This window comes from Tachysurus vachellii, chromosome 6 (assembly GCF_030014155.1).
Source record: "Tachysurus vachellii isolate PV-2020 chromosome 6, HZAU_Pvac_v1, whole genome shotgun sequence".
Classification (NCBI taxonomy): domain Eukaryota; kingdom Metazoa; phylum Chordata; class Actinopteri; order Siluriformes; family Bagridae; genus Tachysurus; species Tachysurus vachellii.
The window spans coordinates 25605230-25627365 of NC_083465.1; the positions used below are offsets into that span (position 1 = coordinate 25605230).

The 22136-nt window shown below is 38.0% G+C and overlaps 1 protein-coding gene across 1 annotated transcript; it reads right to left on the bottom strand.

The window, feature by feature from the left end:
• Positions 1-1193: 1193 nt before the first annotated feature.
• LOC132847638 (von Willebrand factor A domain-containing protein 7-like) lies at positions 1194-22040 on the bottom strand. Its single transcript, XM_060873114.1, has 16 exons — positions 21920-22040; positions 21614-21819; positions 21244-21516; positions 20849-20942; positions 8975-9088; positions 8564-8744; positions 8236-8405; positions 5548-5660; positions 5103-5219; positions 4357-4530; positions 4032-4164; positions 3759-3911; positions 3536-3625; positions 3172-3440; positions 2575-2868; positions 1194-2174 (listed from the first exon to the last, which is right to left on the bottom strand). Exons 2-16 carry the CDS (start codon positions 21809-21811, stop codon positions 1779-1781), a joined length of 2769 nt encoding a protein of 922 aa, XP_060729097.1. The 5' UTR covers positions 21812-21819; positions 21920-22040; the 3' UTR covers positions 1194-1778.
• Between the last annotated feature and the right edge of the window lie 96 nt (positions 22041-22136).

The following is a 22136-nucleotide window of genomic DNA, read 5'->3' on the forward strand; positions in this document are numbered from 1 at the left end:
GTGGCGGGAGCGCGTGAGACCGAACTGCGTGACTGTCACACTCATGACACTTGACAGCCCTGCTTCTGGGTTCGCGATAATAGCTTCCACTTTTGGTTTGGCGGCCATCTTGTCCATATCACTTCCAAGGCAGCCACCATTTTATGCTCTATGCTGGACTGTTTATTCAGCACGACTTCTGCCTGCCCCACATTGTCCAGTTAGCCCAGTATCAGATTGTGGACTGTTTTATGGACTGTTTTCGCCTTATATCATCCTGTTTTTCCTGCATTGTTCCAGTTGATAATCCATTTTTCATTTGTTCTCTGGACTTTAACTGCTTGTCTGGATAATATTGCCATCCCCCCACCTTGGTTTTTAATTAAGACTTTTATTGTGAACTCGTACAGGGCTCTGCATTTGGGTCCTTAATTTGGGTCCTTGACTAACCAACCTGTTGTATGACATACTGACTGACTAACTGAGTGAGCGGCTGACTTACAAACTGACTAAGTGACTGGCTAACAGGCTGACTGAGAATCTGCCTGTCTCAATAACTAAGTTACTGGTTGACTTATTGACAAAGTGAGTGAGTGAACATTCTTTGGCAGGAAAATGACGAATACACCTTGTTCATCTCATAGAAAATAAATAGACCAACTTTAAAATAGTTTACTTTGTCACTGTCAATGATGTATGTATGTATGTATGTATGTATGTATGTATGTATGTATGTATGTATGTATGTATGCTAGTGGTGTTGATAACAAAACAAAGCACTGAAGTCTGGCTGAGACCCAACATTCTGAGAGATAAGAACAAGAACAGTGAGGCACATAACTGTCATTACTGAGCAGATAAACCTGGAAACAAATCAAATGACTGTCAATTTAAAATGTGTGTGATACATCTTGACATCTTTAACTGCCAGTACAAATAGATATAAACATTTCAAACATCACACTTCGGTTCTAGCACTTGGTTGTTTTTCCTGAAGAAATGGATATCTGAATGTCTGGTTGTAACATTTTTTGTAAGTTTGTATTAGCTAGTTTGTCAATTGGTTTGAAGCAGTAAATTATACTACATCATTAATTTGTTACAGTAAATGTAAGGATTTTTAATCCACATAGAAATTCTTAAAGCTAGATTTATGCAGAATTTCTCTATACCAATAAAATTATGCAGAAAATAAAACTCTGCTTATACATAGGTTTGGATGTATTTATTACTGATATGATAATGTATGGGATATGTTTGTGTTTCTCCTGGAAGCACATAGTTTCACTATGTCACATCCCCATGTCATTATCTGTACATCCCTTTATAATTCATCTTATTAAAAGATAAATGCATTTACATTTTGGCAATAAAATAGAATTATTCAATGCATGCAAGAAATACCAGAGCTATACCAGAACTTTATAAACATTATAACCATGTTTGCATGTTATAGCAATAATCCTGTATTTTCTCTGTACTCACAAAAGACTCAGGAAACAGGTTTTTCTTTGGATGTGAATAACAATACCAAATACTTAAGAACAAAAAGAAAGTGAAAAATAGTAACTGATGCTATAAAAATTCAATATCACAGATTTCAGATGTAATAATAGGATTAGCACAAATGGTTTGTGCACTGAAATTTAAAGATAATAGGCTGTCAAATCAAAGAGTAATACATTCAGAGTATAGACTCAGTTTAAATCTGTTGGGCATTTTTTTTTCTTTGTTTACTTAGAGCTGCATGAATTGATAAACTGATACTCCAACATTGAGAAAAAGAAGGACTGGCAAAATCAAACAACATTCAGCACTATTAGTATCGGTTGGTGGATGAGACGAGACATGGATGTTGCTGTTACAGGGGGTGCAGTGCTGGTGCTTAGTTCTGTAGCTCTTACAAAATTAAAACAGGAAGCAACATTTCCTGCTTCATCCACAGCAACCAGTTCCAGGTCCTGTGAACAGCAAGAGGCATTGTAGATGACCATAGTGACGTTCACGCCTGTGTCACTGAACACAGTGGTAGTGGTGAGGTTGCCGTTTCCCTTAAGGATTCTCACACTCTGAATTTGTGACCCATTTCCATCAGTCACATTAGCAGTGAGGTACCATGAGGAGAGGCTGCAGTTGCCTGAGCAGTTAGCATTTACACTGACTGCCTCACACAAGGGCGGAGTAAAATCTGTTATCTTTAAGGAGGAGAAAACAGTTCAGCATTAGTTTCAGTTTAGACATTTTGCCATTTTTTTCTTGTTTATACTTAGAAAATTAAAATATTTCATCCAAATAGAATATTTTTATTTGGGATACATTTCCCTGTGGCATGTATCCCAAACACAAATTCAGGTGAAACAAGCTTTTAATCTATTAAATTTCCTTTTTTTTTTTTAGCTGTTCAGCAGGTTTTAATAGATGTCCACAAAGACATGAAATAAATATCATAGTAGTGGTTGTATTGAGGTATAATGGTATGACCTGCCAACTTAACCTAAACTCAACCTAAATGTGCTTCTCTTCAACAACAGAATATAGAATATAATAACTCCTTTGACAATGTCCTGGAATATTTAATGTATTTTTAGTAATTACCGGTGCAATGATAGCGATACGTAGCACAGCGTAGTTGGAGTCACTTCCATCAACTGCTTCAGCTTCAATTGTCACAGTGACATCACTTCCAGAGGGAGTATTTTCAGGTACTGTCAGAGTTACTGAGTCATGCACTCTGACTCCACTCTCAAGAGTTATGGATGTGTTAAACTGAGTTTCAAAATTGTGATCATTGCTAACTCTAATATTAAAGCTTCCAACATTGCCATTGGTTGCAAGAGTGAAAGGGAGAGTGAATTGTTTTCCTGGTTCCATTGTTCCAACAGGTTGCGTCTGAGAGTAATAATGAAAGAAAGCAAACTGTAACTCAAAATTGAATGCTTTTAATGCCATTACAATCATCTTTTCATGAGCAATAAATATTCTGAACCATGAAATTCATTTCTTATGAAAAGTGCAATAAGTATTTAAAATATGTAAATACTTCATACAATAGTAATGAGTGCAATCAAACAATATAATATAATATAATAGTCCCTTTTATTAGGGTATCAAGAAAAAGATTATCCATTCTAAAAAAAATTGTATTTGCTTCAACTGGATTATATAAAGTAGGATTAAAGTATTCAGACTTACTGTAATGGTCACAGTTGATGCTTGGAACTGAGTTGGTGACTGTCTCTGAAAGGTGTTAGCTGAATACCTAGAGACACTGATCTGTCCAAACACACGGACAGTAAACTCTCGTGCCGGGATGCTGTTGAAGGTCACTAAGTACTGGCCACTAGCTACCTCTTCTAGTGACCCATTTATAGAGATTGAACTTGAGGCTTTGACCAGAGACACCTCTGTAAGACTCACACTATCCCCGCCGACCATGGACACCAACAGGGTGACATAGCCATCTAAATTTAAGTGTAAAATAGAGTAGAAATTTTAAGCTAAAATATAAAGAGTTTACTACAAACTAATTATCTGTCATGCAGAGTTATTGACTTACTTGCAGGCCGGCTGTTTAATACAGAATAGCTTGGATGAAGCCCTTGGGAAAGTTCTACAAAGTCAAACATGAAGTCAACAGCACTTTGACCTGAATATTAAAAACAGACAGAGAGAAAGACAGACAGACAGACAGACAGATCTATTTACTCACTGAACCACATCTTTCATTTCTGTCATTTATTAATTCACAGCTAATCAGAAGAGAGTTACAAAGATTTTACCAACAACTTTGATGGTGTACATCTGTGTGGATTTAATACTGAAGAGCCACAATCCAACCTGCTCTGCAATATTTGGTCGCACTGTATGGAAGTTACCGACTCTCTGAATAAGCCCCAACATCCCACTTAGTTCAGTGCTGCTCTGTGAGACTCCTGGGTTAGATAATAGCACGTTATGAATATTTAGCTTAGCATTGCATTAACTTGATGTTATTTTGCCGTTTCTCAAAATAAGGGTTATTGGAATTTTTTTTTCTTTTACAATCTACACACCTGAGGGACTAGTGATGGTGTAATCTGGAGAGTTGCCTGTGATGTAAATTGTCAAGTTTTGCACAGAGGAATCCACAAAGACTGAAAAGTTTTCAGTATCTACTGTGTTTCTAACAGCCTGGAATAGTGTGACCTGAAGAAGCAGAAATGTGATTGTTACTCATTGCTAATATTACTCAGTGCTAGTATGAGCTATGAAATATGATGTTTTCTACAATTTTTTTAAAGTATTATATCGTTTTAACTCCAGCACTAAAGTTGCTTTACAATATTTTTACTGCAGCAGCAAGCTACTGTATACCGTTTAAAGTTAATCTGTAATTACCAGCGTAGAGCTGGAGATATCTGCAATAATGCTAGTGGCCTGGCTTAGTGTTTCTTTGGTTACTTCTATAGCCTGACCTCCAGAAACCTGAGCCAGGTCATAGTAGACCTGGTTCAACTGAGTGGATTCTCGCTTGCGGCGACGTCTAGGCAGTGGTGTTAGAATAAAGTTCACCTTCAGATTGGGAAAGAAAGAAAACATAATTGTTAAGTGCTTTTCCAGGATGATCTCATCATTAATTAGAATTAAATTAAGACAGAATTAATGATCAGCATAATTTCAAAAATTTGAAATGTTTTAATTAACCGTATCAATAATTGTCGTGTGTCTGTATATATTATAGTCTCTTAACACTGTGAAGTACTGCAAACTAATTAGTATTCCCAGTTCACATTATTAAACCCATGTTTGTGTTTTCTTTGTTGCGATGCATACATTCCATATGTTTACCTGCAAGATTTCTTCAGCATTCCCATTTGTTCTTTTTCCTGACCACAACCTGTTCTCATCCTTCAAGTGTCTTTTTGTTTTGATTAACTATGATTAATTTAATTTTTTTTAAGAAAAATGAGTTAATGGTTTAAACAGTTTCTTTCTTCTGTAGGTAAAACAAAGATTTACTCACAGTATAAATGCCTGGGATACTTGCATTTACTGTTTTGAGAACTTTAAGTCTATTTTAGGAAATGGGCCAAAGCAAACTTAGAAAAAACAGAACAGAAAAAATAAGATTTGCATTTACTCACAACAGACTTTGTGTTATCAATCAGTGCTTTCACGTTGCTTGTCAACCATTTATCTTTTGCATCAGCATCAGTGAAAACAAAAATCTGAGTCTGTGGTGGAGATCCAGTGAGGGCAAGCTAGAATGGAAAGGAAACACTGATAGTAATATGCATGCTTGTAATTTCTGTCAGGAATTTCCAAATGACAGAGACATTTTTAAAAATATATAATTATATAGTCATTTATATAAAATATAAAAAAAAAAATCATGACAAATGAATTTAAGGAAGCACTTAATGCTATTTAGCCCCCTTGACATCTTTTTGAATACATTTTTTAGAAACAGAAATACATTTTTTTCACACAAATATATGACTTTGTACATGAAATCAAGAAATCATTAATGAGATTAATAAGTTGGTTTATATTTCAGGATATTCAAAAAGCAATACTTTAGGAAAATACCTTGAGACCTGAAAGACACATTTCAGGGTTATCTCCTCCATCATGAGCTTTAAGTGCATTAAGTTCTCTTTTAAACACATTAGGATCAGTTGTTCTTGTTAGTGGGCCATAATCTGAAAGAATGGGCAACAATTTTTTTGTTCAATCAATCCATTTTATAACGTTATGCTTAATGATTTTGGCCCTGCTTAGATAAAAAGCAGCATCTATGAAGCACAGATAACAGATTATAGATTCTGTTTTATATAAGCACAGATTATAGTCATTTTCAATTCAATTCAATTCACTTCAATTTATTGTATAGCGCTTTTAACAATTTCCCATTGTCTCAAAGCAGCTTTACAGATGTATGGAATTGAAAATGAAAAAAATATAGAAGAAGAAGAAGAAGAAGAAGAAGAAGAAGAAGAAGAAAGGATAAAAATAAATAATTGAATATATACAATTAAAGTTTAAAATTAATTTAAAGATTATCTTAAAATTTGGGATACTATATATCTACCCCTAATGAGCATGCCAAAGGCGACGGTGGCAAAGGAAAAACTCCCTCAGATGATAAGAGGAAGAAACCTTGAGAGGAAACAGACTCAGAAGGGAATGTCATACTGATTTGGGTGACACTCTACAGTAAATAGTGTAAATGTAAATAATGTCCTTTCTACAACAGTTTATAATAGTGCAGCTGAGAGCTCCTGAGGATCTAATGGGTCATCGTAAACTCTGAGTTCACACAGACCTGATTGCTGATAAAGACTAGACCATACAGCTTCTGTACTTAGCCTAGCTCCCACTACTCTTTCCCATAGCTTTACTGTGTGACTCATCAACTTTATACCTCTGTCATTGCTACAACTCTGCACATCACCCTTGTTCTTAAAGATCGGCACTAAAACACTTCTCCTCCATTCCTCAGGCATCTTCTCACTTTCTAAATTTCTGTTGAACAATCTTGATAGAAACTACACAGCTGTCTCTACTAGACACTTCCACAGGTATGTCTTCAGGACCAACAGCCTTTCCACTCATGATTCACCTCAGAGCCTTCCTCACCTCATCCTTTCTAATCTTTGCTATTTCCTACTCTACAATGTTCACCTCTTCCCTCCTTCTTTACCTCTCATTTTCCTCATTCATCAGCTCTAAATACTCCTTCAATCTTCTCAGCACAATCTCTTCACCTGTTAATATCTTTCCATTTCTAGTGTTAATCAAACTTATCTGTTGCACATCCTTCCAATCTCTATCTCTGTCTCGCTAATGTGTACTAAGTCCCTCTTGTCTAACCTGACATACAACTCATCGTATGCATTCTGTATGGCTTTGGCCACATCCCTTTTCACTAGGCACTGCAATTTCTTGTAATCCATAGTAGTCTATTTTCTTCAGACCTATCTATGTCTCAGTTCGTTTCAGCTAGCCTCTTCCTGACTACCCAAAGCCTGTCTCAGCTTCTGTCTGAATTCCTCACAACATTCTAATTTTTTCAAATTCCACCACTTGATCTTCTTTTCTATCTTTCAGTTAAGTTATCATATCTTTGTTATGGAACAATCTTCCATTTTTTGTTCTAGACACAGGCCCAGTCTCAGTCTTTAAGTCAAGGATAAAATCCTATTTCTTTCATCAAAAAATTTGTCAATAGCTTTTCTTTTAAATAATGGTGCAAATTTGGAGGGTTTATGGGCATGGAGAGTTCAGTCATCCTCAAAATAAAATAAAAATAAAAAAGTACCCACACAGACATTTGTGCATGTCCATAGCTAGTCTTGATAGAATGCCTGCTTGCTCTTTGCACATAATATACTCCCCCTTAATTTGGTATTAAAAAAAACAACTAATGATCCCTGTTCTCTCTGCCTTATGTGAATTCTATCATATCTGGGAGGATTCCTTTTTTTACCATGATCTCAGGCTTGCTTAGAAATAAATCCCTGTCCAGACACACTCTAAATTTAAGTTTAAATGCTGATTAAAGATATAGCTCTTTAGCCAGGCATAAGCATAGTACATCCAATTACTTTGTGCTCCAGAACATTTGATCTGACAACAATGAACATATAGCAACCTAACATATAACAACCCATCATACATTTTAAGGCTCTGACATGGAGGAGTTAGTGTTAAATCTACAATGAACTCAGATGTTAAGATAATTTACGAGTTGCTCAGAAGCTCCTGGTTATACAACTCCAAATGACTTTATATAATTGTAGAAAGGACATTTTTATTTATAATCATGCTAAAAAGATAAACTGTTGTTTTTGATAATTCACCCTTTCTAGTGTTTATAATGGTTTATAATCATGCCCTCCAGTGTCAAATGAAGATGGGCTCCCTTTTGTGTCTGATTCCTCTCAAGGATTCGTCCTCATACTATCTCTTTTTCATTGCCATGTTTTCCTCAGGGTTGCTCATTAGTGATGAATACAAATAAATTTAAATATTAGTCTAATATTAAATCTTAACTTTTTGTTTGTTTCGTATAATCTGTAAAGCTGCTTTGACACAGTATCCTTTGTTAAAAGTTTTATACAAATGAAATGGAAATGAATTGAATAGTTTCATAGTACACATATAGCATTGAATCCATTTGTGTTTATTATGCATGTAATCACATACATCATAAAGTAGTAAAATAGTTTCTTTTTAAAATTCATATTTTAAAAACAATCTAGAAATCAGACTTACCAGGGTCATTAAATGGCACGAGGATGTATTCTGAAGGTTGAACAGCTGTGCCTACTTTACTGTCAATGAGAGCTGAAGTATATCTCTTGATCTCATCAATGTCACGAGACATGCTGCCAGTGGTATCAATAACAAAACACAGTACTGAAGTCTGGCTGAATCCCATCAGTCTGTGGGGTGACATTTAAGAGCAGTGTCACACACAAATGTACTACTGAGCAGATATTCCTGCATTTGCTGATAAAGTACATAGTAGCATGCATTTGTCTGTGCTTTTATTTCTATTATTACTCAACATATTTATACAGTTATAAACTTGTTTTTATACCTAAAAAAGTCAGAATCCCCAATTGCTGCTCTTATATCCTGCAGTAGTTCTCTGGTAGCAGCAGTAGCTACCGATGCTGCCTCATAATGCAGATAACCATGGCTGGAGCTTTCACTATCCTTATTTATGCCACCTTGATACCAACTTGATCTATCAAAAAATCCCCCATGACTGCATTTTCCTTGAGGTAAAACAGAAATTTGAAGATAACAACATATTTAACTTGTATGTCAGAGTAAACAAAATCTAAATTGCTTTATTAATATTGCAGTTCAAAATTTAACAGATTCAATTAAATAAGTAAAACTGGAAAATATAAAAAAATATTTATCAGATATTTTTTTTTTTATGTTCATCTCCTACTAAATACTTCTGACTTTATTTTTATGCTTAAAGTCTTCGAGGCATTACCTCTTGGTTTGGACCAGCCAAAGTATGATGATGTTAGTTTCTGCTTTTTGATGACATCTTCCAGGATGTTGCCTCTGCAGACTCTGCTTCTACATTTTCTGCATGTTTCTGAATCTGGCAAAAAGATAAGAAACCTAGAAACTTAGGTTGCATGACTTCAAATTTATCTGTGTCATTTCCTCTAAAACATGTGCTGCTATGTATTCTTTTTGTGATTGCATCGTCCATGGTGCACAATTTATTTCCACATATGGTGTCAGTATACAAGATACACGTTTTGTCATGGATACACTGAACACAATTTTCAGTATACAGTATATAGAAGAGAAGTTCAATGCAAGTCAATATTTGGTATGAGAACCCTTTGCCTGCACTTTATAGATACACTTGCACACAGTTTTAGAAGAAATTTGGCAGGTAGTTTGTTCCAAACATCTTGAAGATTTAACCACAGTCATCAGTCCAGAGCACTTGTTGCCATTTTTCTGCACCCAAGTTTTTATGTTTTTATGCATATATGAGTCTCTTAGCCTGTTTCCATATTGGAGGTATGGGTTTTTGGCTGTAATTTTTTAATGAAGATAGTAGATGGTCGTACATGTGTTTCACTTGTTTCCACCAGTTCTTTCTTCTGTGTCAAATGGAAGTTAAGTTTCCTTGGTTAATCACTGGTTCTTCAGTCCTCAGTATTGCCTGTTTTTTGCACTTATTCAAAAGAGCTTGAACAGCACATCTTGAAACCCATCTGCTTTGAAATCTTTGCCCGGAAGAGACCTTGCTGATGCAGTATAACTTCCCCAGTCTTGTGTTTTACTGTTCATCACCCAGATCTAAGACTTCAACAAAGCTTTCTTTTTAAATGACTAGGTTTCAACCTAGATATGAAATTAATGATCATTAGCACCTGCTTGATATAATTGGTAAATCATACACCTCACTCTGATCCTGCAAAATCAGACACAAGATGTGTGCATATGCAAGACGCTGGTTTGAGGCCAAAGGGTAGTTACACCAAATATTGATTTGAAAACTTGGTATCAGGAAATTGTATTAAAATGTAATTCCTGCTACTACTGCTACTACCAGCCAGGCAATATCTCAAACATTTGGAACAAATCCTGTTTCAGAGGGCAGAGAAGATTTGCCATAAACTACCTCTCTTATGTTTGTCTTTGTTTTAGGTGATGCTCTGGTATATCTCATGTGTTCAAAGAATTTATAATATTTTACTTCTATAATACATAAAATTTACAATACGTGACGTCACGTGATGTGAGCAGAAAACATGTGAGGCATCTCTTCAATGGGCTGAGTGTTTTGATATATGACATCTCCTTGTTGCGCTAATATTTTATTTTGCTTATTTTGGGGGTGGGGCTGCACGTGAGGTTGAGTGCAATCACCAGAATACCCGGTGGGGTGCCAATACATTTGGAGAAAAGTGGCTACTGAGGGTTTGGACATTTCATGTCCATACTGCAGTCATTACGGGATTCTACTTATTATACTGCATAGAACAGTACATGGAATTCTTAGCAACAAACAAAGGTTCATATCCGTTCATATACGACATATCCGAATTTGGTGCATGTGGCTCGAAAGCTCTACTAGGAGTAGCAATTTATAAAAAGTCTGCTAAGAAAAATAATAATAACTAGATTTGTAAAGTTCGTAGTGACAAACTTTGATGCTGGCTTTGACAAGGCAAGTATTCACAAAGGCTTTTTGAAGGCGTGTGGACATAAGGGACAGTGTTACTTTTGGAGGCAAGTGGACAGAAAGCTAGGGTGCCAAAACATTTGGAGGTAAGTGGAGATGAGCATGTGACGTCATCCAAATACTCTTGAGGAAGTTCCCCTCATTGTGCTGTGTTTTGATATGTCACATGACCATGTTGTGCTAATTTTTGATTTTCACTTGACAATACGTGACGTCATGGGACGTGACCAGAATACACGTGAGGCAGTTCCCCTCATAGTGCTGAGTGTTTTGATATGTCACATGTCCATGTTGTGCTAATTTTTGATTTTCACGTGACATCATGTGACGTGATGTCATGTAATAATAATACATACAAATAATAATAATAATAATAAGCTTAAATAGGAAAACAATGTTTGCTTCTACAAAGCCAACATAATAATAAGCTTAAATAGGAAAACAGAATGTTGGCTTATATTGGCTTTTATAAAGCCAACATAATAATAATAACACATACAAAGCCAACATAATAAGCTTAAATAGGAAAACAGAATGTTGGCGTCTACAAAGCCAACATAATAATAATAATAATAATAATAATAATAATAATAATAACAATGACTATTTATTTATATAGCACAATTAATTAGACTTCCGTCGACCTACGTTTGCTTCACACCTCCAGGGTTGGGGGTTCGATTCCCGCCTCCGCCTCCGTGTATGGAGTTTGTATGTTCTCCCCGTGCCTCGGGGGTTTCCTCCGGGTACTCCGGTTTCCTTCCCTGGTCCAAAGATATGCATGGTAGGTTGATTGGCATCTCTGGAAAATTGTCCGTAGTGTGTGATTGTGTGAGTGAATGCGAGTGTGTATGTGCCCTGCGATGAGTTGGCACTTCATCCAGGGTGTATCCTGCCTTGATGCCTGATGACGCCTGAGATAGGCACAGTGACCCAAGAAGTTCGAATAAGTGGTAGAAAATGAATGAATGAATGAAATATCCCATCAGCCATACGCTTTTGAAAATAAAAATGTCTTTAGCCTGGACTTAAAAATATAAAGAGAAGAGGCTTGTCTAATGGACAGTGGCAAGGCGTTCCAGAGCTTGGGGGCAGCAACACAAAAAGCACAATCTCCCCTGCACTTAAGCCTTCGACTTTGGGGCAAACAATAGATCCTGGTTGGAAGACCGAAGGGATCTAGTGAGTTGATCAGTCAGTAACTCACTGAGATAAGGGGGGGCCAAACCATTCAGAGATTTATAAACAAGGAGCAAACTTTTAAAATCCACTCTTAAAAAAAACAATGTAGTGAGTGTAAAATAGGAGTAATATGCTCCCTCTTTTTTACCCCACACAAGAGTCGAGCCGCAGCATTTTGGACAAGCTGCAAGTGGGATAAAGCTGACTGGCTGATCCCAAAATAAAGCGTGTTACAGTAGTCCAGCCTAGATTGAATAAAAACGTGAATTACTTTTTCAAAATCTATAAAAGAAAAGAAAAGGCTTAGCTTTAGAAAGCAGACGCAGCTGAAAAAAGCAAGATTTGATGACTGTATTTATTTGTCAGTCAAACTTTAAACCACCATCACAAATGTAACCAAGATTTTTTACCCATGAACACAGACATCCCTCCCAAATCTAGTTTCAGGGAATTTGAAAATTCAGATGGACTAAAAACTATAATTTCAGTTTTCCTTTCATTTAAGATTAAAAAATTTAAGGAAAGCCAAGCCTTTACATCTGCCAAACATGCCATAAGAGACTCAATACCCACAGAATTTCGTTTGACAGGCAAATAAACCTGGGTTAATAAACCAAAATATGATTTAAACCAATCTAGAGCGATACCTTTTAAACCAACACAATGTTCTAAACGCTCAATGAGAACAGCATGATCGACTGTATCAAAAGCAGCTGTCACAAGGTCAGCACAAGGACTGCAAAATCACCCGAATCACATGATTTTAAAACATCATTAAGAACCTTCAAAAGGGCAGTCTCGGTTGAATGGGATTTACGAAAACCTGACAAATGTTTCAAACATCGAATAATCAGCTAAACAACTTTGTAACTGTGAAAACACATTTTTTTCCAGAATCTTTGAGATAAAAGGCAGATTAGAAATGGGCCTAAAGTTTGTTAAAACCGATGAGTTGTCAGGACTCTGCCCGGACTTTGGCCATGTGCCTTTTTGTTTTTGATTAATTATTTGTACTATTTAGTTGAGCCACGTTGCCTTGTGCAGCGCGGAATCCCCTGTTGTCTTCATGTCTGGTTTTGTTCTTTGTCCTGTTTCGTGGGTTTTTTAAGTTAATAAATCCTGTTTTCGTTTAGCTGTCCTGCGTTTGGGTCCGTTTTTGTCCCGGACCCCGTGACAGAAGGATTCCGCAAGACCAGGACCCAGCAGGATAGCGACAGCCTGGACCGGCCGATATTGGGTGTATTTTTTTTTTTCTTATTGGATTTTTTTTTTCCCTGGATCTCGCGGTTTTGGTGACATCGGTCCACATTTTTCTGGTGAGGGACGACGCTCCGCTTCCGGTTTCTCCGCGGGGGGCGCCGCCTCACTTCCTGGTTGTGGGCCCTGTCACCAGCCCGAGTTTTGTTTTGTTTTTTCGGTGTCCTGTGACCTCGCCCCGCACCTGTCCGGTGGGGGGCGTCGCTTCACATCTGGTTTCCGTGGAGGACGCCACCCCACTTCCTGTCTGCGGGGGGTGTTGCAGGCCCGTGTTTTGGAATTTTCTGTTGACTTATCTGTTCTGTGGAGGAGGATTTTTTTTTTCCCCGCCCTCCGTCCCCTTCCTGGTTTCTGAGAGGTGGGTCGGGCCGCGGCGCGTCGGGGGTTGCACTCGGCCTCCTTACTCGGCTGTGGACGTCGCTCGGCCCTCCTGTTCAGCTGTGGACGTCGCTCTGCCCTCCTGTTCGGCTGTGGACGTCGCTCGGCCCCCCTGTTCGGCTGTGGACGTCGCTCGGCCCCCCTGTTCGGCTGTGGACGTCGCTCGGCCCCCCTGTTCGGCTGTGGACGTCGCTCGGCCCCCTGTTCGGCTGTGGACATTGCTCGGCCCCCCGTTCGGCTGTGGACATTGCTTGGCCCCTCTGGCTGCACCGCTGTGTGCCTTGCTCGTGTCTGCCCCGCCCTTGTCTTTTCCTCCCCGCCTCTGCACACCTGTCCCTCATGTCTGATTAATTATTTGTACTATTTAGTTGAGCCGCGTTGCCTTGTGCAGCGCGCAATCCCCTGTTGTCTTCATGTCTGGTTTTGTTCTTTGTCCTGTTTCATGGGTTTTTTAAGTTAATAAATCCTGTTTTGGCTGTCCTGCGTTTGGGTCCGTTTTTATCCCGCGTCCGTGACATGAGTCCAGATTCTGTTTTCTAAGCAGTAGGTAAACCACTGCATGCTTTAAACAGTCAGGCATAATGCCAGATTCTAAACTGTGATTAATGATGAACAAAAGATACAGCATAAATAAAAACTTGCTTAAATAAAAAAGGAGGAAGAATATGTTCAACTATTTCCAGCAAGTCTGGAAGTGAGACTAGTTTAAACTGACTAAAAAAATAGGCGATGGAGGGATTAGACGGATTAACAAATGAGGGGGTTATCCCCAGCCGGAGATCCCTAATTTTACTATCAAGAAATACTAAAAATTCTTCACATGATGGAGAAAAATCCCCAGAAAAAAGACAGGCCGATGGGTTGAGAGTGGCATTAATAATATTAAAGAGAGTCTAAGGTCTAGAAATGTTCTTGTTAATAATATCTGACAAATGTCGACATTTTGCTTTTTTAACTGTTTTCTGATATTTAAAAAGAGAATCCTTTAAAATCTCAAAAGAAACATGAAGCCTATCCTTTTTCCACTTTTGTTCTGCTCTTCTACAACAACGTCTGAGAGAATGAATAGAGTCATCAATCCAGGGTTCAGAACGGGTTTTAGACTGAAAAGTCCTTAAAGGAGCCACAGCATTTAAAACATTAGAACAGGTGGAATTAAACCTGGAGAGAAGTTCCTCGATGCTAGCATCACAGGAAAAATTCTCAATAGATGGCATCACTTCATGAAAAATTTATGAAAAAGAGTCTTTGGTAGTATGAGTAATACGCCGAGAAAGGCGGCCATGAGATGAGACTATAGGTGCAGCAGCAGAACATGATACAGTAAACATAACAGACTTATGGTCGGAAAACCCACTTTCACAGACTTCTAAATCAGAAATACTAAGTCCATGCAAAAGCACTAGGTCAAGTGTATGCCCATCCTTATGAGTGGGAGCATTAACCCCGATAGAAAAGTCAAAGGTGTTCAGTAAATGGGCTAATCCCTTAGCTAAGTGATCATTCATGCAGCAAATATATAATAAAATCTCCGAGTATAAGAAGCTTGTCATATTTCAGTCACATCACCCAGGAACTCAGCAAACTCCGGTAAAAAGTTCGTATTAGATTTTGGTGGTCCATAAATTACCGCTATGAAAAGCGGATCACCAAGTTCTAAAACACAGAACAGAAAGAAACAAAAAATCCAAGTTCCGGGTAGAGAACAAGTCACTTAAAATGAAAGTCTTGTTAATCACCGATAGCAATCCTTAAAAACAGAGAATTTAAGGTAGATACCTCGTGTTGCTTTGCCCGGGGTAGAGGACGAAGATGTTTCAAACACACTCCTCCACGATAAAAACGTGGAGAAAAAAACAGGAGAATATATACCGGTGAGTGGGACCATCACAGTCGGAACAAGGGAATTATCCACTCCCTTAATGGATCCAGGGAGCGCCGGCGAACAACACGACCTCCAGAAGCTCCATCTGAGCAGATATGCTCTCTGTGTCTCAGCAGCGCAAGCCTGAGCTTATCAGCTGTGCCACCCCATTTTCCCCGGCGTCACCTCTGCCTCCAGGCCGGCAAGGAACATGGCCAGCGGCATAGATATCAAGGCATGGACGATAGTAGTGGAGGAGGAGTATAATAAGAGCCATTCCGTAATTGATTTCAGCGTGTTTGCAGAAACTTGCAGATTTAAAAGGAATGCCTTATCATATGTCAGAACCAGTAAGGCACGCAACGGCTGACAGATAAAACAGATTAAAATAAACAAACAAACAAACAGCACATGGAGCGGCAGACGGCAGGCCACACACATCGGCGCCATCTTCAATATAATAATAATAATAATAATAATAATAATAATTAAATAGGAAAACAGAATATTGGCTTCTACAAAGCCAACATAAGATTAAATAAGAAAACAGAATGTTGGCTTCTAAAAAGCCAACATAACTAGATTTGTAAAGTTCGTCGCGACAAACTTTGATGTTGGCTTTGACAAAGCAAATATTCGCAAAAGCTGGTACTTTTTGGAGGCGAGTGGACATAAGGGTCACTGTTACTTTTGGAGGCAAGTTGATAGAAATCTAGGGTGCCAAAACATTTGGAGGCAAGTGGTGCATGTGACATCATCTGAATACTCTTGAAGAAGTTCCCCACATTGGGCTGAGTGTTTTGAGATGTCACATGTCCATGTTGTGCAAATCTTTGATTTTCAAGTGACATCACGTGACGTCACATGAGGTACTTCCCCTCATTGGGCTGAGCGTTTTGATATGTGACATGTCCATGTTGAGCTAAATTTTGATTTTCACGTGACATCACGTGTTGTGACCAGAATACTCGTGAGGCAGTTCCCCTTATTGTGCTGAGTGTTTTGATATGTCAGATGTCCATGTTGTGCAAATTTTTGATTTTCATGTGACATCACGTGACTTCACGTGACGTGACCAGAATACACGTGAGACAGTTCCCCTCATTGGGCTGAGTGTTTTGATAAACAGTATGACATGTCTATGTTGTGCAATTTTATGATTTTCATGTGAAATCACGTGACGTCACATGAAGTGAGCAGAATACATGTGAGGCACTTCCTCTCATTGGGCTGAGTGTTTTGATATATGACTTGTCCATGTTGTGCAAAATTTGTGACTTTGCTTTTTTGGGGGCGGGGCTGCACGTGGTGTCGAGTGTCGTCACCAGAATACCCGGTGGGGTGCCAATACTTTTAGACAAAAGTGGCTTCTGAGGGTTTGGACATTTCATGTCAATACTGCAGTCATTATGGGATTCTGCTTATTATTATAGTGCATAGAACAGTACATGCAATTCTTAATGTTGAATGATAGATAGATAGATAGATAGACAGACAGACAGACAGATAGATAGAGGTATGGTAATACTGGGGGCCAATACTTTTGGAATCATTGGATTGATAGTGTGACCAGAATACACGTGAGGCAGTTCCCTTCAGTGTGCTGTGTGTTTTGATCTGTCACATGTCCATGTTGTCAGGGTTCCCACTCTTTTTCAGAGATCATTTTCCAGGACTTTTCCAGGACATTTCAAATTTAGCAAAAAAAGACAAGGATCACAGATTCACGGCCTAAAGTAATATGTTCTTCTCTCCAGAAGTCTTAAAAACAACATACACTTTATGGCTATTACTTAACTATACTTTTAAAGACAATTTGTCATGTGAATGAAATATCAACCTTTATAAAATAAAAAGACCGCACATATTAATACCCTCTCCTTTCTCAGGCCAATGCCGTCATGCATGCTTTAGTTTGCTGTGCTTGCACATGATATTCAGATTAACAAGGTTAATATAACCTGCTTACCCGTCACCATTTGCTGAAAACATTCGAGCACTTAAACCATTCCTAGCACCTGAAACCGCCAACACAAGACAGCGTCATCCGTCACAGCGAGATTAAACAGCATAACAAAAAAAACGTCAAAACATAGCGTCCCTGAACAGATCGCTTTCTGTTACTAACGTTAATTGTTTCGACCAGTTGTAAACTGTTCTTTAAATGATCAAGAACATTTAAAAATAATAATTTTCCAGGACAACAAGATTTTTTCCAGGACAATTTATGTTTTCTCTCATTTTCCATGTGTTTTCCAGGACTGGAACATTGGTCATTAATTTTCCAGTATTTCCAGGTTTTCCAGAACGCGTGGGAACCCTGGTTGTGCTAATTTTTGATTTTCACGAGACATCACGTGACGTGACGTGAGCAGAATACACGTGAGGCACTTCCCCTCATTGGGCTGAGTGTTTAATAAGCTTATATAGGAAATCAGAATGATAAATATATATATATATATATATTTATAGATGCAGCAGCTCAGAATTGCTGTTTGACTACTGCGATTGTTTGATACTGTAATTCTGCCAGACATCCACCAGGAGTGCTACAATGGTCTTGTTCCCCCGCTCTGACGTATTTAATAAGTAGCTGCCTTATTCACGCCCCCTACGCGCGTCTGATGCAATGACGCATTGATCCACCAAGTGGCGCAGTGATCAGTGTAACAGCTGCTGGCATTAAGCAATGAAATGTCTCTAAATTAAATGTAAAAATGTAAACATGTAAAAAATGTAAACAATGTGACTGCATTTTCAATACTTATTTAATTACTCTTTATTTTGAAATACAACTATTTCTACTTGTATTTCATCTCAGGTGTTTTCAGCTATAGTTTTAATGTATCAGACACTTCCAGCTATTCTTACTGTTTCAGCTACTTTCAGAAATGCTCTACTATTATCGGCAATTCTTGAAGAAATCATTCAGCATTCTAGCTTTCACAGGGCACAGAGACACATCGTGCAGCCACTGTGAGCCAATACACAAATTCCAAGGGGCAATTCCAAGCTTGTCTATTGTATCAATGCCAGGCCATTAACATGTAGATGTAACGATCTTAACATCTACAATGTAGTGATGGGAACTATTCATTGTGCTGAGCCACATCTTTCTACAATACATGTAGAAAGTCACAGTGCTGGGAAACGAGTCTGTCAAATTGACCCGGTGACTTAAAATCAAGACAAATGAAAGTAACTTTTATTTAAGAATTGTTTTTAAACCAAAAATGAACACAACAGCCAACCGCAATATAATATTGACTGGTTCTCGCATGTGCTGCTTTCAGCATTTTTGTGCAAAGTGCTCATGAGAATAAAGTTTTTCCCTTGTTGGGGCAGTAAGACATTATTGTTGTTACTGGCTGTTCTGAACAGTATGTGAAGACAAACATGGACTTTCTCTTTAGAAGCTCCTGGCCCAGGTTGTAGTTTGTGAACAAATTGTTACAGGTTATGTTGTTCCAATCAAAAGTCATAACAAAACTGCATTTTTGCACCTTATAGATGATGTCAAGACAATATAGGAGAGTGTGAGACTTAAATATGTCTCACAGCTGCAAACAAAAAAGTCCTACAGTATATGACATTTAACCCTACAGTATTCTAACCCTACGACTGTAGGGAGGGTTGCAAATATGTGATGTTCACCAATTTTATTTTACATGTTGAGGAAGTTTTAAGCAGAAAAAAGGCATTATTTGTTTAATTTTCTAAAAACTTGTAGGTCAATTTGACCTGCAACATACTGTAATAAGAGGGTTAAAGTCTAAACAGGTCCTAGATGCATGTCCTGAAAATATCTTGTCCTCGGTTCAAATCACGCTCTTGGCATACAGTATATTTGTCTTAGTTTTCATTTTGGTAAGTAAAAACGCATCAAATTTTTAAGAATGCTTGATGGTAATAAATGATCCAACATCATTCTTTTTTAATTTAAGCATAATATGTCTGTGAAGATTCTCAGTCACCCAGGTGAAGTTTTCTGAAAGTTGTTCTCAAGGCACATCATTCTCCCAGAAGACAGAACAGTAGAAGGAGGATGGTGAGAACATTGCTGATAACACCCAGCTCTGCTCCCCTTGTAAGCATAACAAAGGGGTGTTCTCACCCTCACGTCTCACAGACAGATACCGTAGGTCAATCTGCAAACTCTGGTATTCACCTCCTGCAAATCTGAGGATTCCTATTAAAACTGATGTCTCTAATAGTGCAGTGTTGTTACGCTTGGTGATGCATGGTTTAATATATATATATAAGTTCAAAACCCACAGTGTCACCAAATACAACATCCATCTGTCTGTCTGTCTCTCTTCAGTGTGTGATAATGACATATTCAGGTCCATATTCAAGTTTCAGGTCCTTCCTACTATCTTCCTGCTGTACAGGTAAAAGGTGAAAGAGAAAACTGATCCTATGCTCTTAAAAAAATGTTGTCTCTGACCTGTAAAGTCAGGGTCAGAAAGTGTTTGTGAGCAAAGCCCCATCTTCTGGTTGTGCCCTGGAATTGCATTACAACAGCTAAAAATGGGGGTGGCTACATAGAATATTCACACATCCTTGATTGCCTGTAGAGAGGGGGGCTCATGACAACCACCTGATAACCGTGTGATAAACGTGTGATGAATGCCTGACTAACGTCAGTCACACGTTGAAAAAGAACAATTTTGAGCCGCTGCATCTGTATAAAATTAATATACTATTACTACTACTACTACTACTACTACTAATAATAATAATAATAATAATAATAATAATAATAAGGGGGGCACGGTGGCTTAGTGGTTAGCACGCTCGCCTACAGGGTTGGGGGTTCGATTCCCGCCTCTGCCTTGTGTGGGTGGAGTTTGCATGTTCTCCCCGTGCCTCGGGGGTTTCCTCCGGGTACTCCGGTTTCCGCCCCCGGTCCAAAGACATGCATGGTAGGTTGATTGGCATCTCTGGAAAATTGTCCGTAGTGTGTGATTGCGTGAGTGAATGAGAGTGTGTGTGCCCTGCGATGGGTTGTCACTCCGTCCAGGGTGTATCCTGCCTTGATGCCTGATGATGCCCGAGATAGGCACAGGCTCCCCGTGACCCGAGAAGTTCGGACAAGCGGTAGAAATGAATGAATGAATGAAGAATAATAATAATAATAATAATAATAATAATAATAATAATAATAATAATAATAATCTTATTCTATTAATCTATTATAATCTTATTTTATAATAGGAAAAGAGAATGTTGGCTTCTACAAACCCAAAATAATAACAAAGACAATTAGACACATAAGGGACAGGTATGCTGAGGTGGGATGGAATTAGACAGGGGAGGGGCAGACACGTGAACACAAAACGTAAACAAAACACATGTCAAAAAGTCTATGCTAGATCCTAACACTAAGTACATTTACTTTTAAGGGAACAGGAAATACAGGTAAACAACAAATTTAGACACCCGTATATCTACAGTACACTGTGTTTATTTACCTGCTATGTTGTTAATTGGGTTGTTTGGTTTAATCAGGTTGGAGTAAGGTTTTCGCTTTCCCATCTCAATCCAGTTACTATGACTGTAGAAATCCTACATGAAAGACATGAAGCTGGGTCTGAATTACAACACAATTACTACAAATTCAATGTAGCTGTTATTTCTTTTTCAAGAAATAAACAATAAGCCTCACATTCTGTTAATGCTGAGCAACTACAGTAATGTCCCAATAAAGCATTACACAAATGCTGTTCAATGTCTAACTTATATCAAATATATATATATATATATATATATATATATATATATATATATATATATATATATATATATATACACACACACACCTCAATTTTTAGCAATTCTGCTATTCTTCAGTAATGTGGTGTCATACCTGCAAAGGGTGTAAGATTTTACCAAGCCTCTCTCTGGCAGCTTCATATCTCTGCCTTTTGACACTGTATTTGACAGCAAAAACTCCTGCAGTAATAATATCCCTTCCAGCCAAAAACTTCTCATCGCAAAAATGGTAACTTGGTGAAAAAAATTTCCAGAAGTCAACCCAGGCATTGTAATGATTTATCACATTGATGCTCCTTTGAAAACGTTTGGCTGACTGAGACAAGGAACAAGCTTCTGCCACTGAGTTTACATTCATTGGCCATTTCTGGGTTTAGAAAGATAAAAAGAAAAAAAAAACCTGTAATCGTTAAACAGTCATTAAAATGATTATTTATACAATATATAAAAATAGTTTTATTCACCAGAACAAAATTTCGTCCCTTGTTGAGTGCTTGCTGTATGCAGACATCAGCTGTTATCTGTAGAATTGCATCACGAGTTATGTCCTGATGCTTTTTAGATTTTGACAACAACGGCATAAAAGCCATTGTCTGACTTATGAGGATCATTATTAGATACAGACAAACCAGTGTTTGAAATTGTACATTGGTGATTATCATCTTTAAGTCTGTGAAGAGAAAAAGAGTAGAAATAATCTGCCATCTCAATATTTCTTTCAGCAATTCTTAATTAATTACATCCCTTTGACAGTGTAGTGTAAATCATACCTTAAAGCTTGAAGATTCAGATGTCTGCAGTGGATCTACACTCTCTAGTAATGAACAAACTTGTGTCTATACTAGTCATTAAAAGCATTACAAAAGAGGGAATGGAAGACACTCCCATGTTGGGAGCCCTCCTCCAAGTGGACACAGGGTGAGCCAGGGTCTTTTGTCTTCAGCCAAATATCCACTAAACTGTCAAACACTTTACTGAACACTGTAA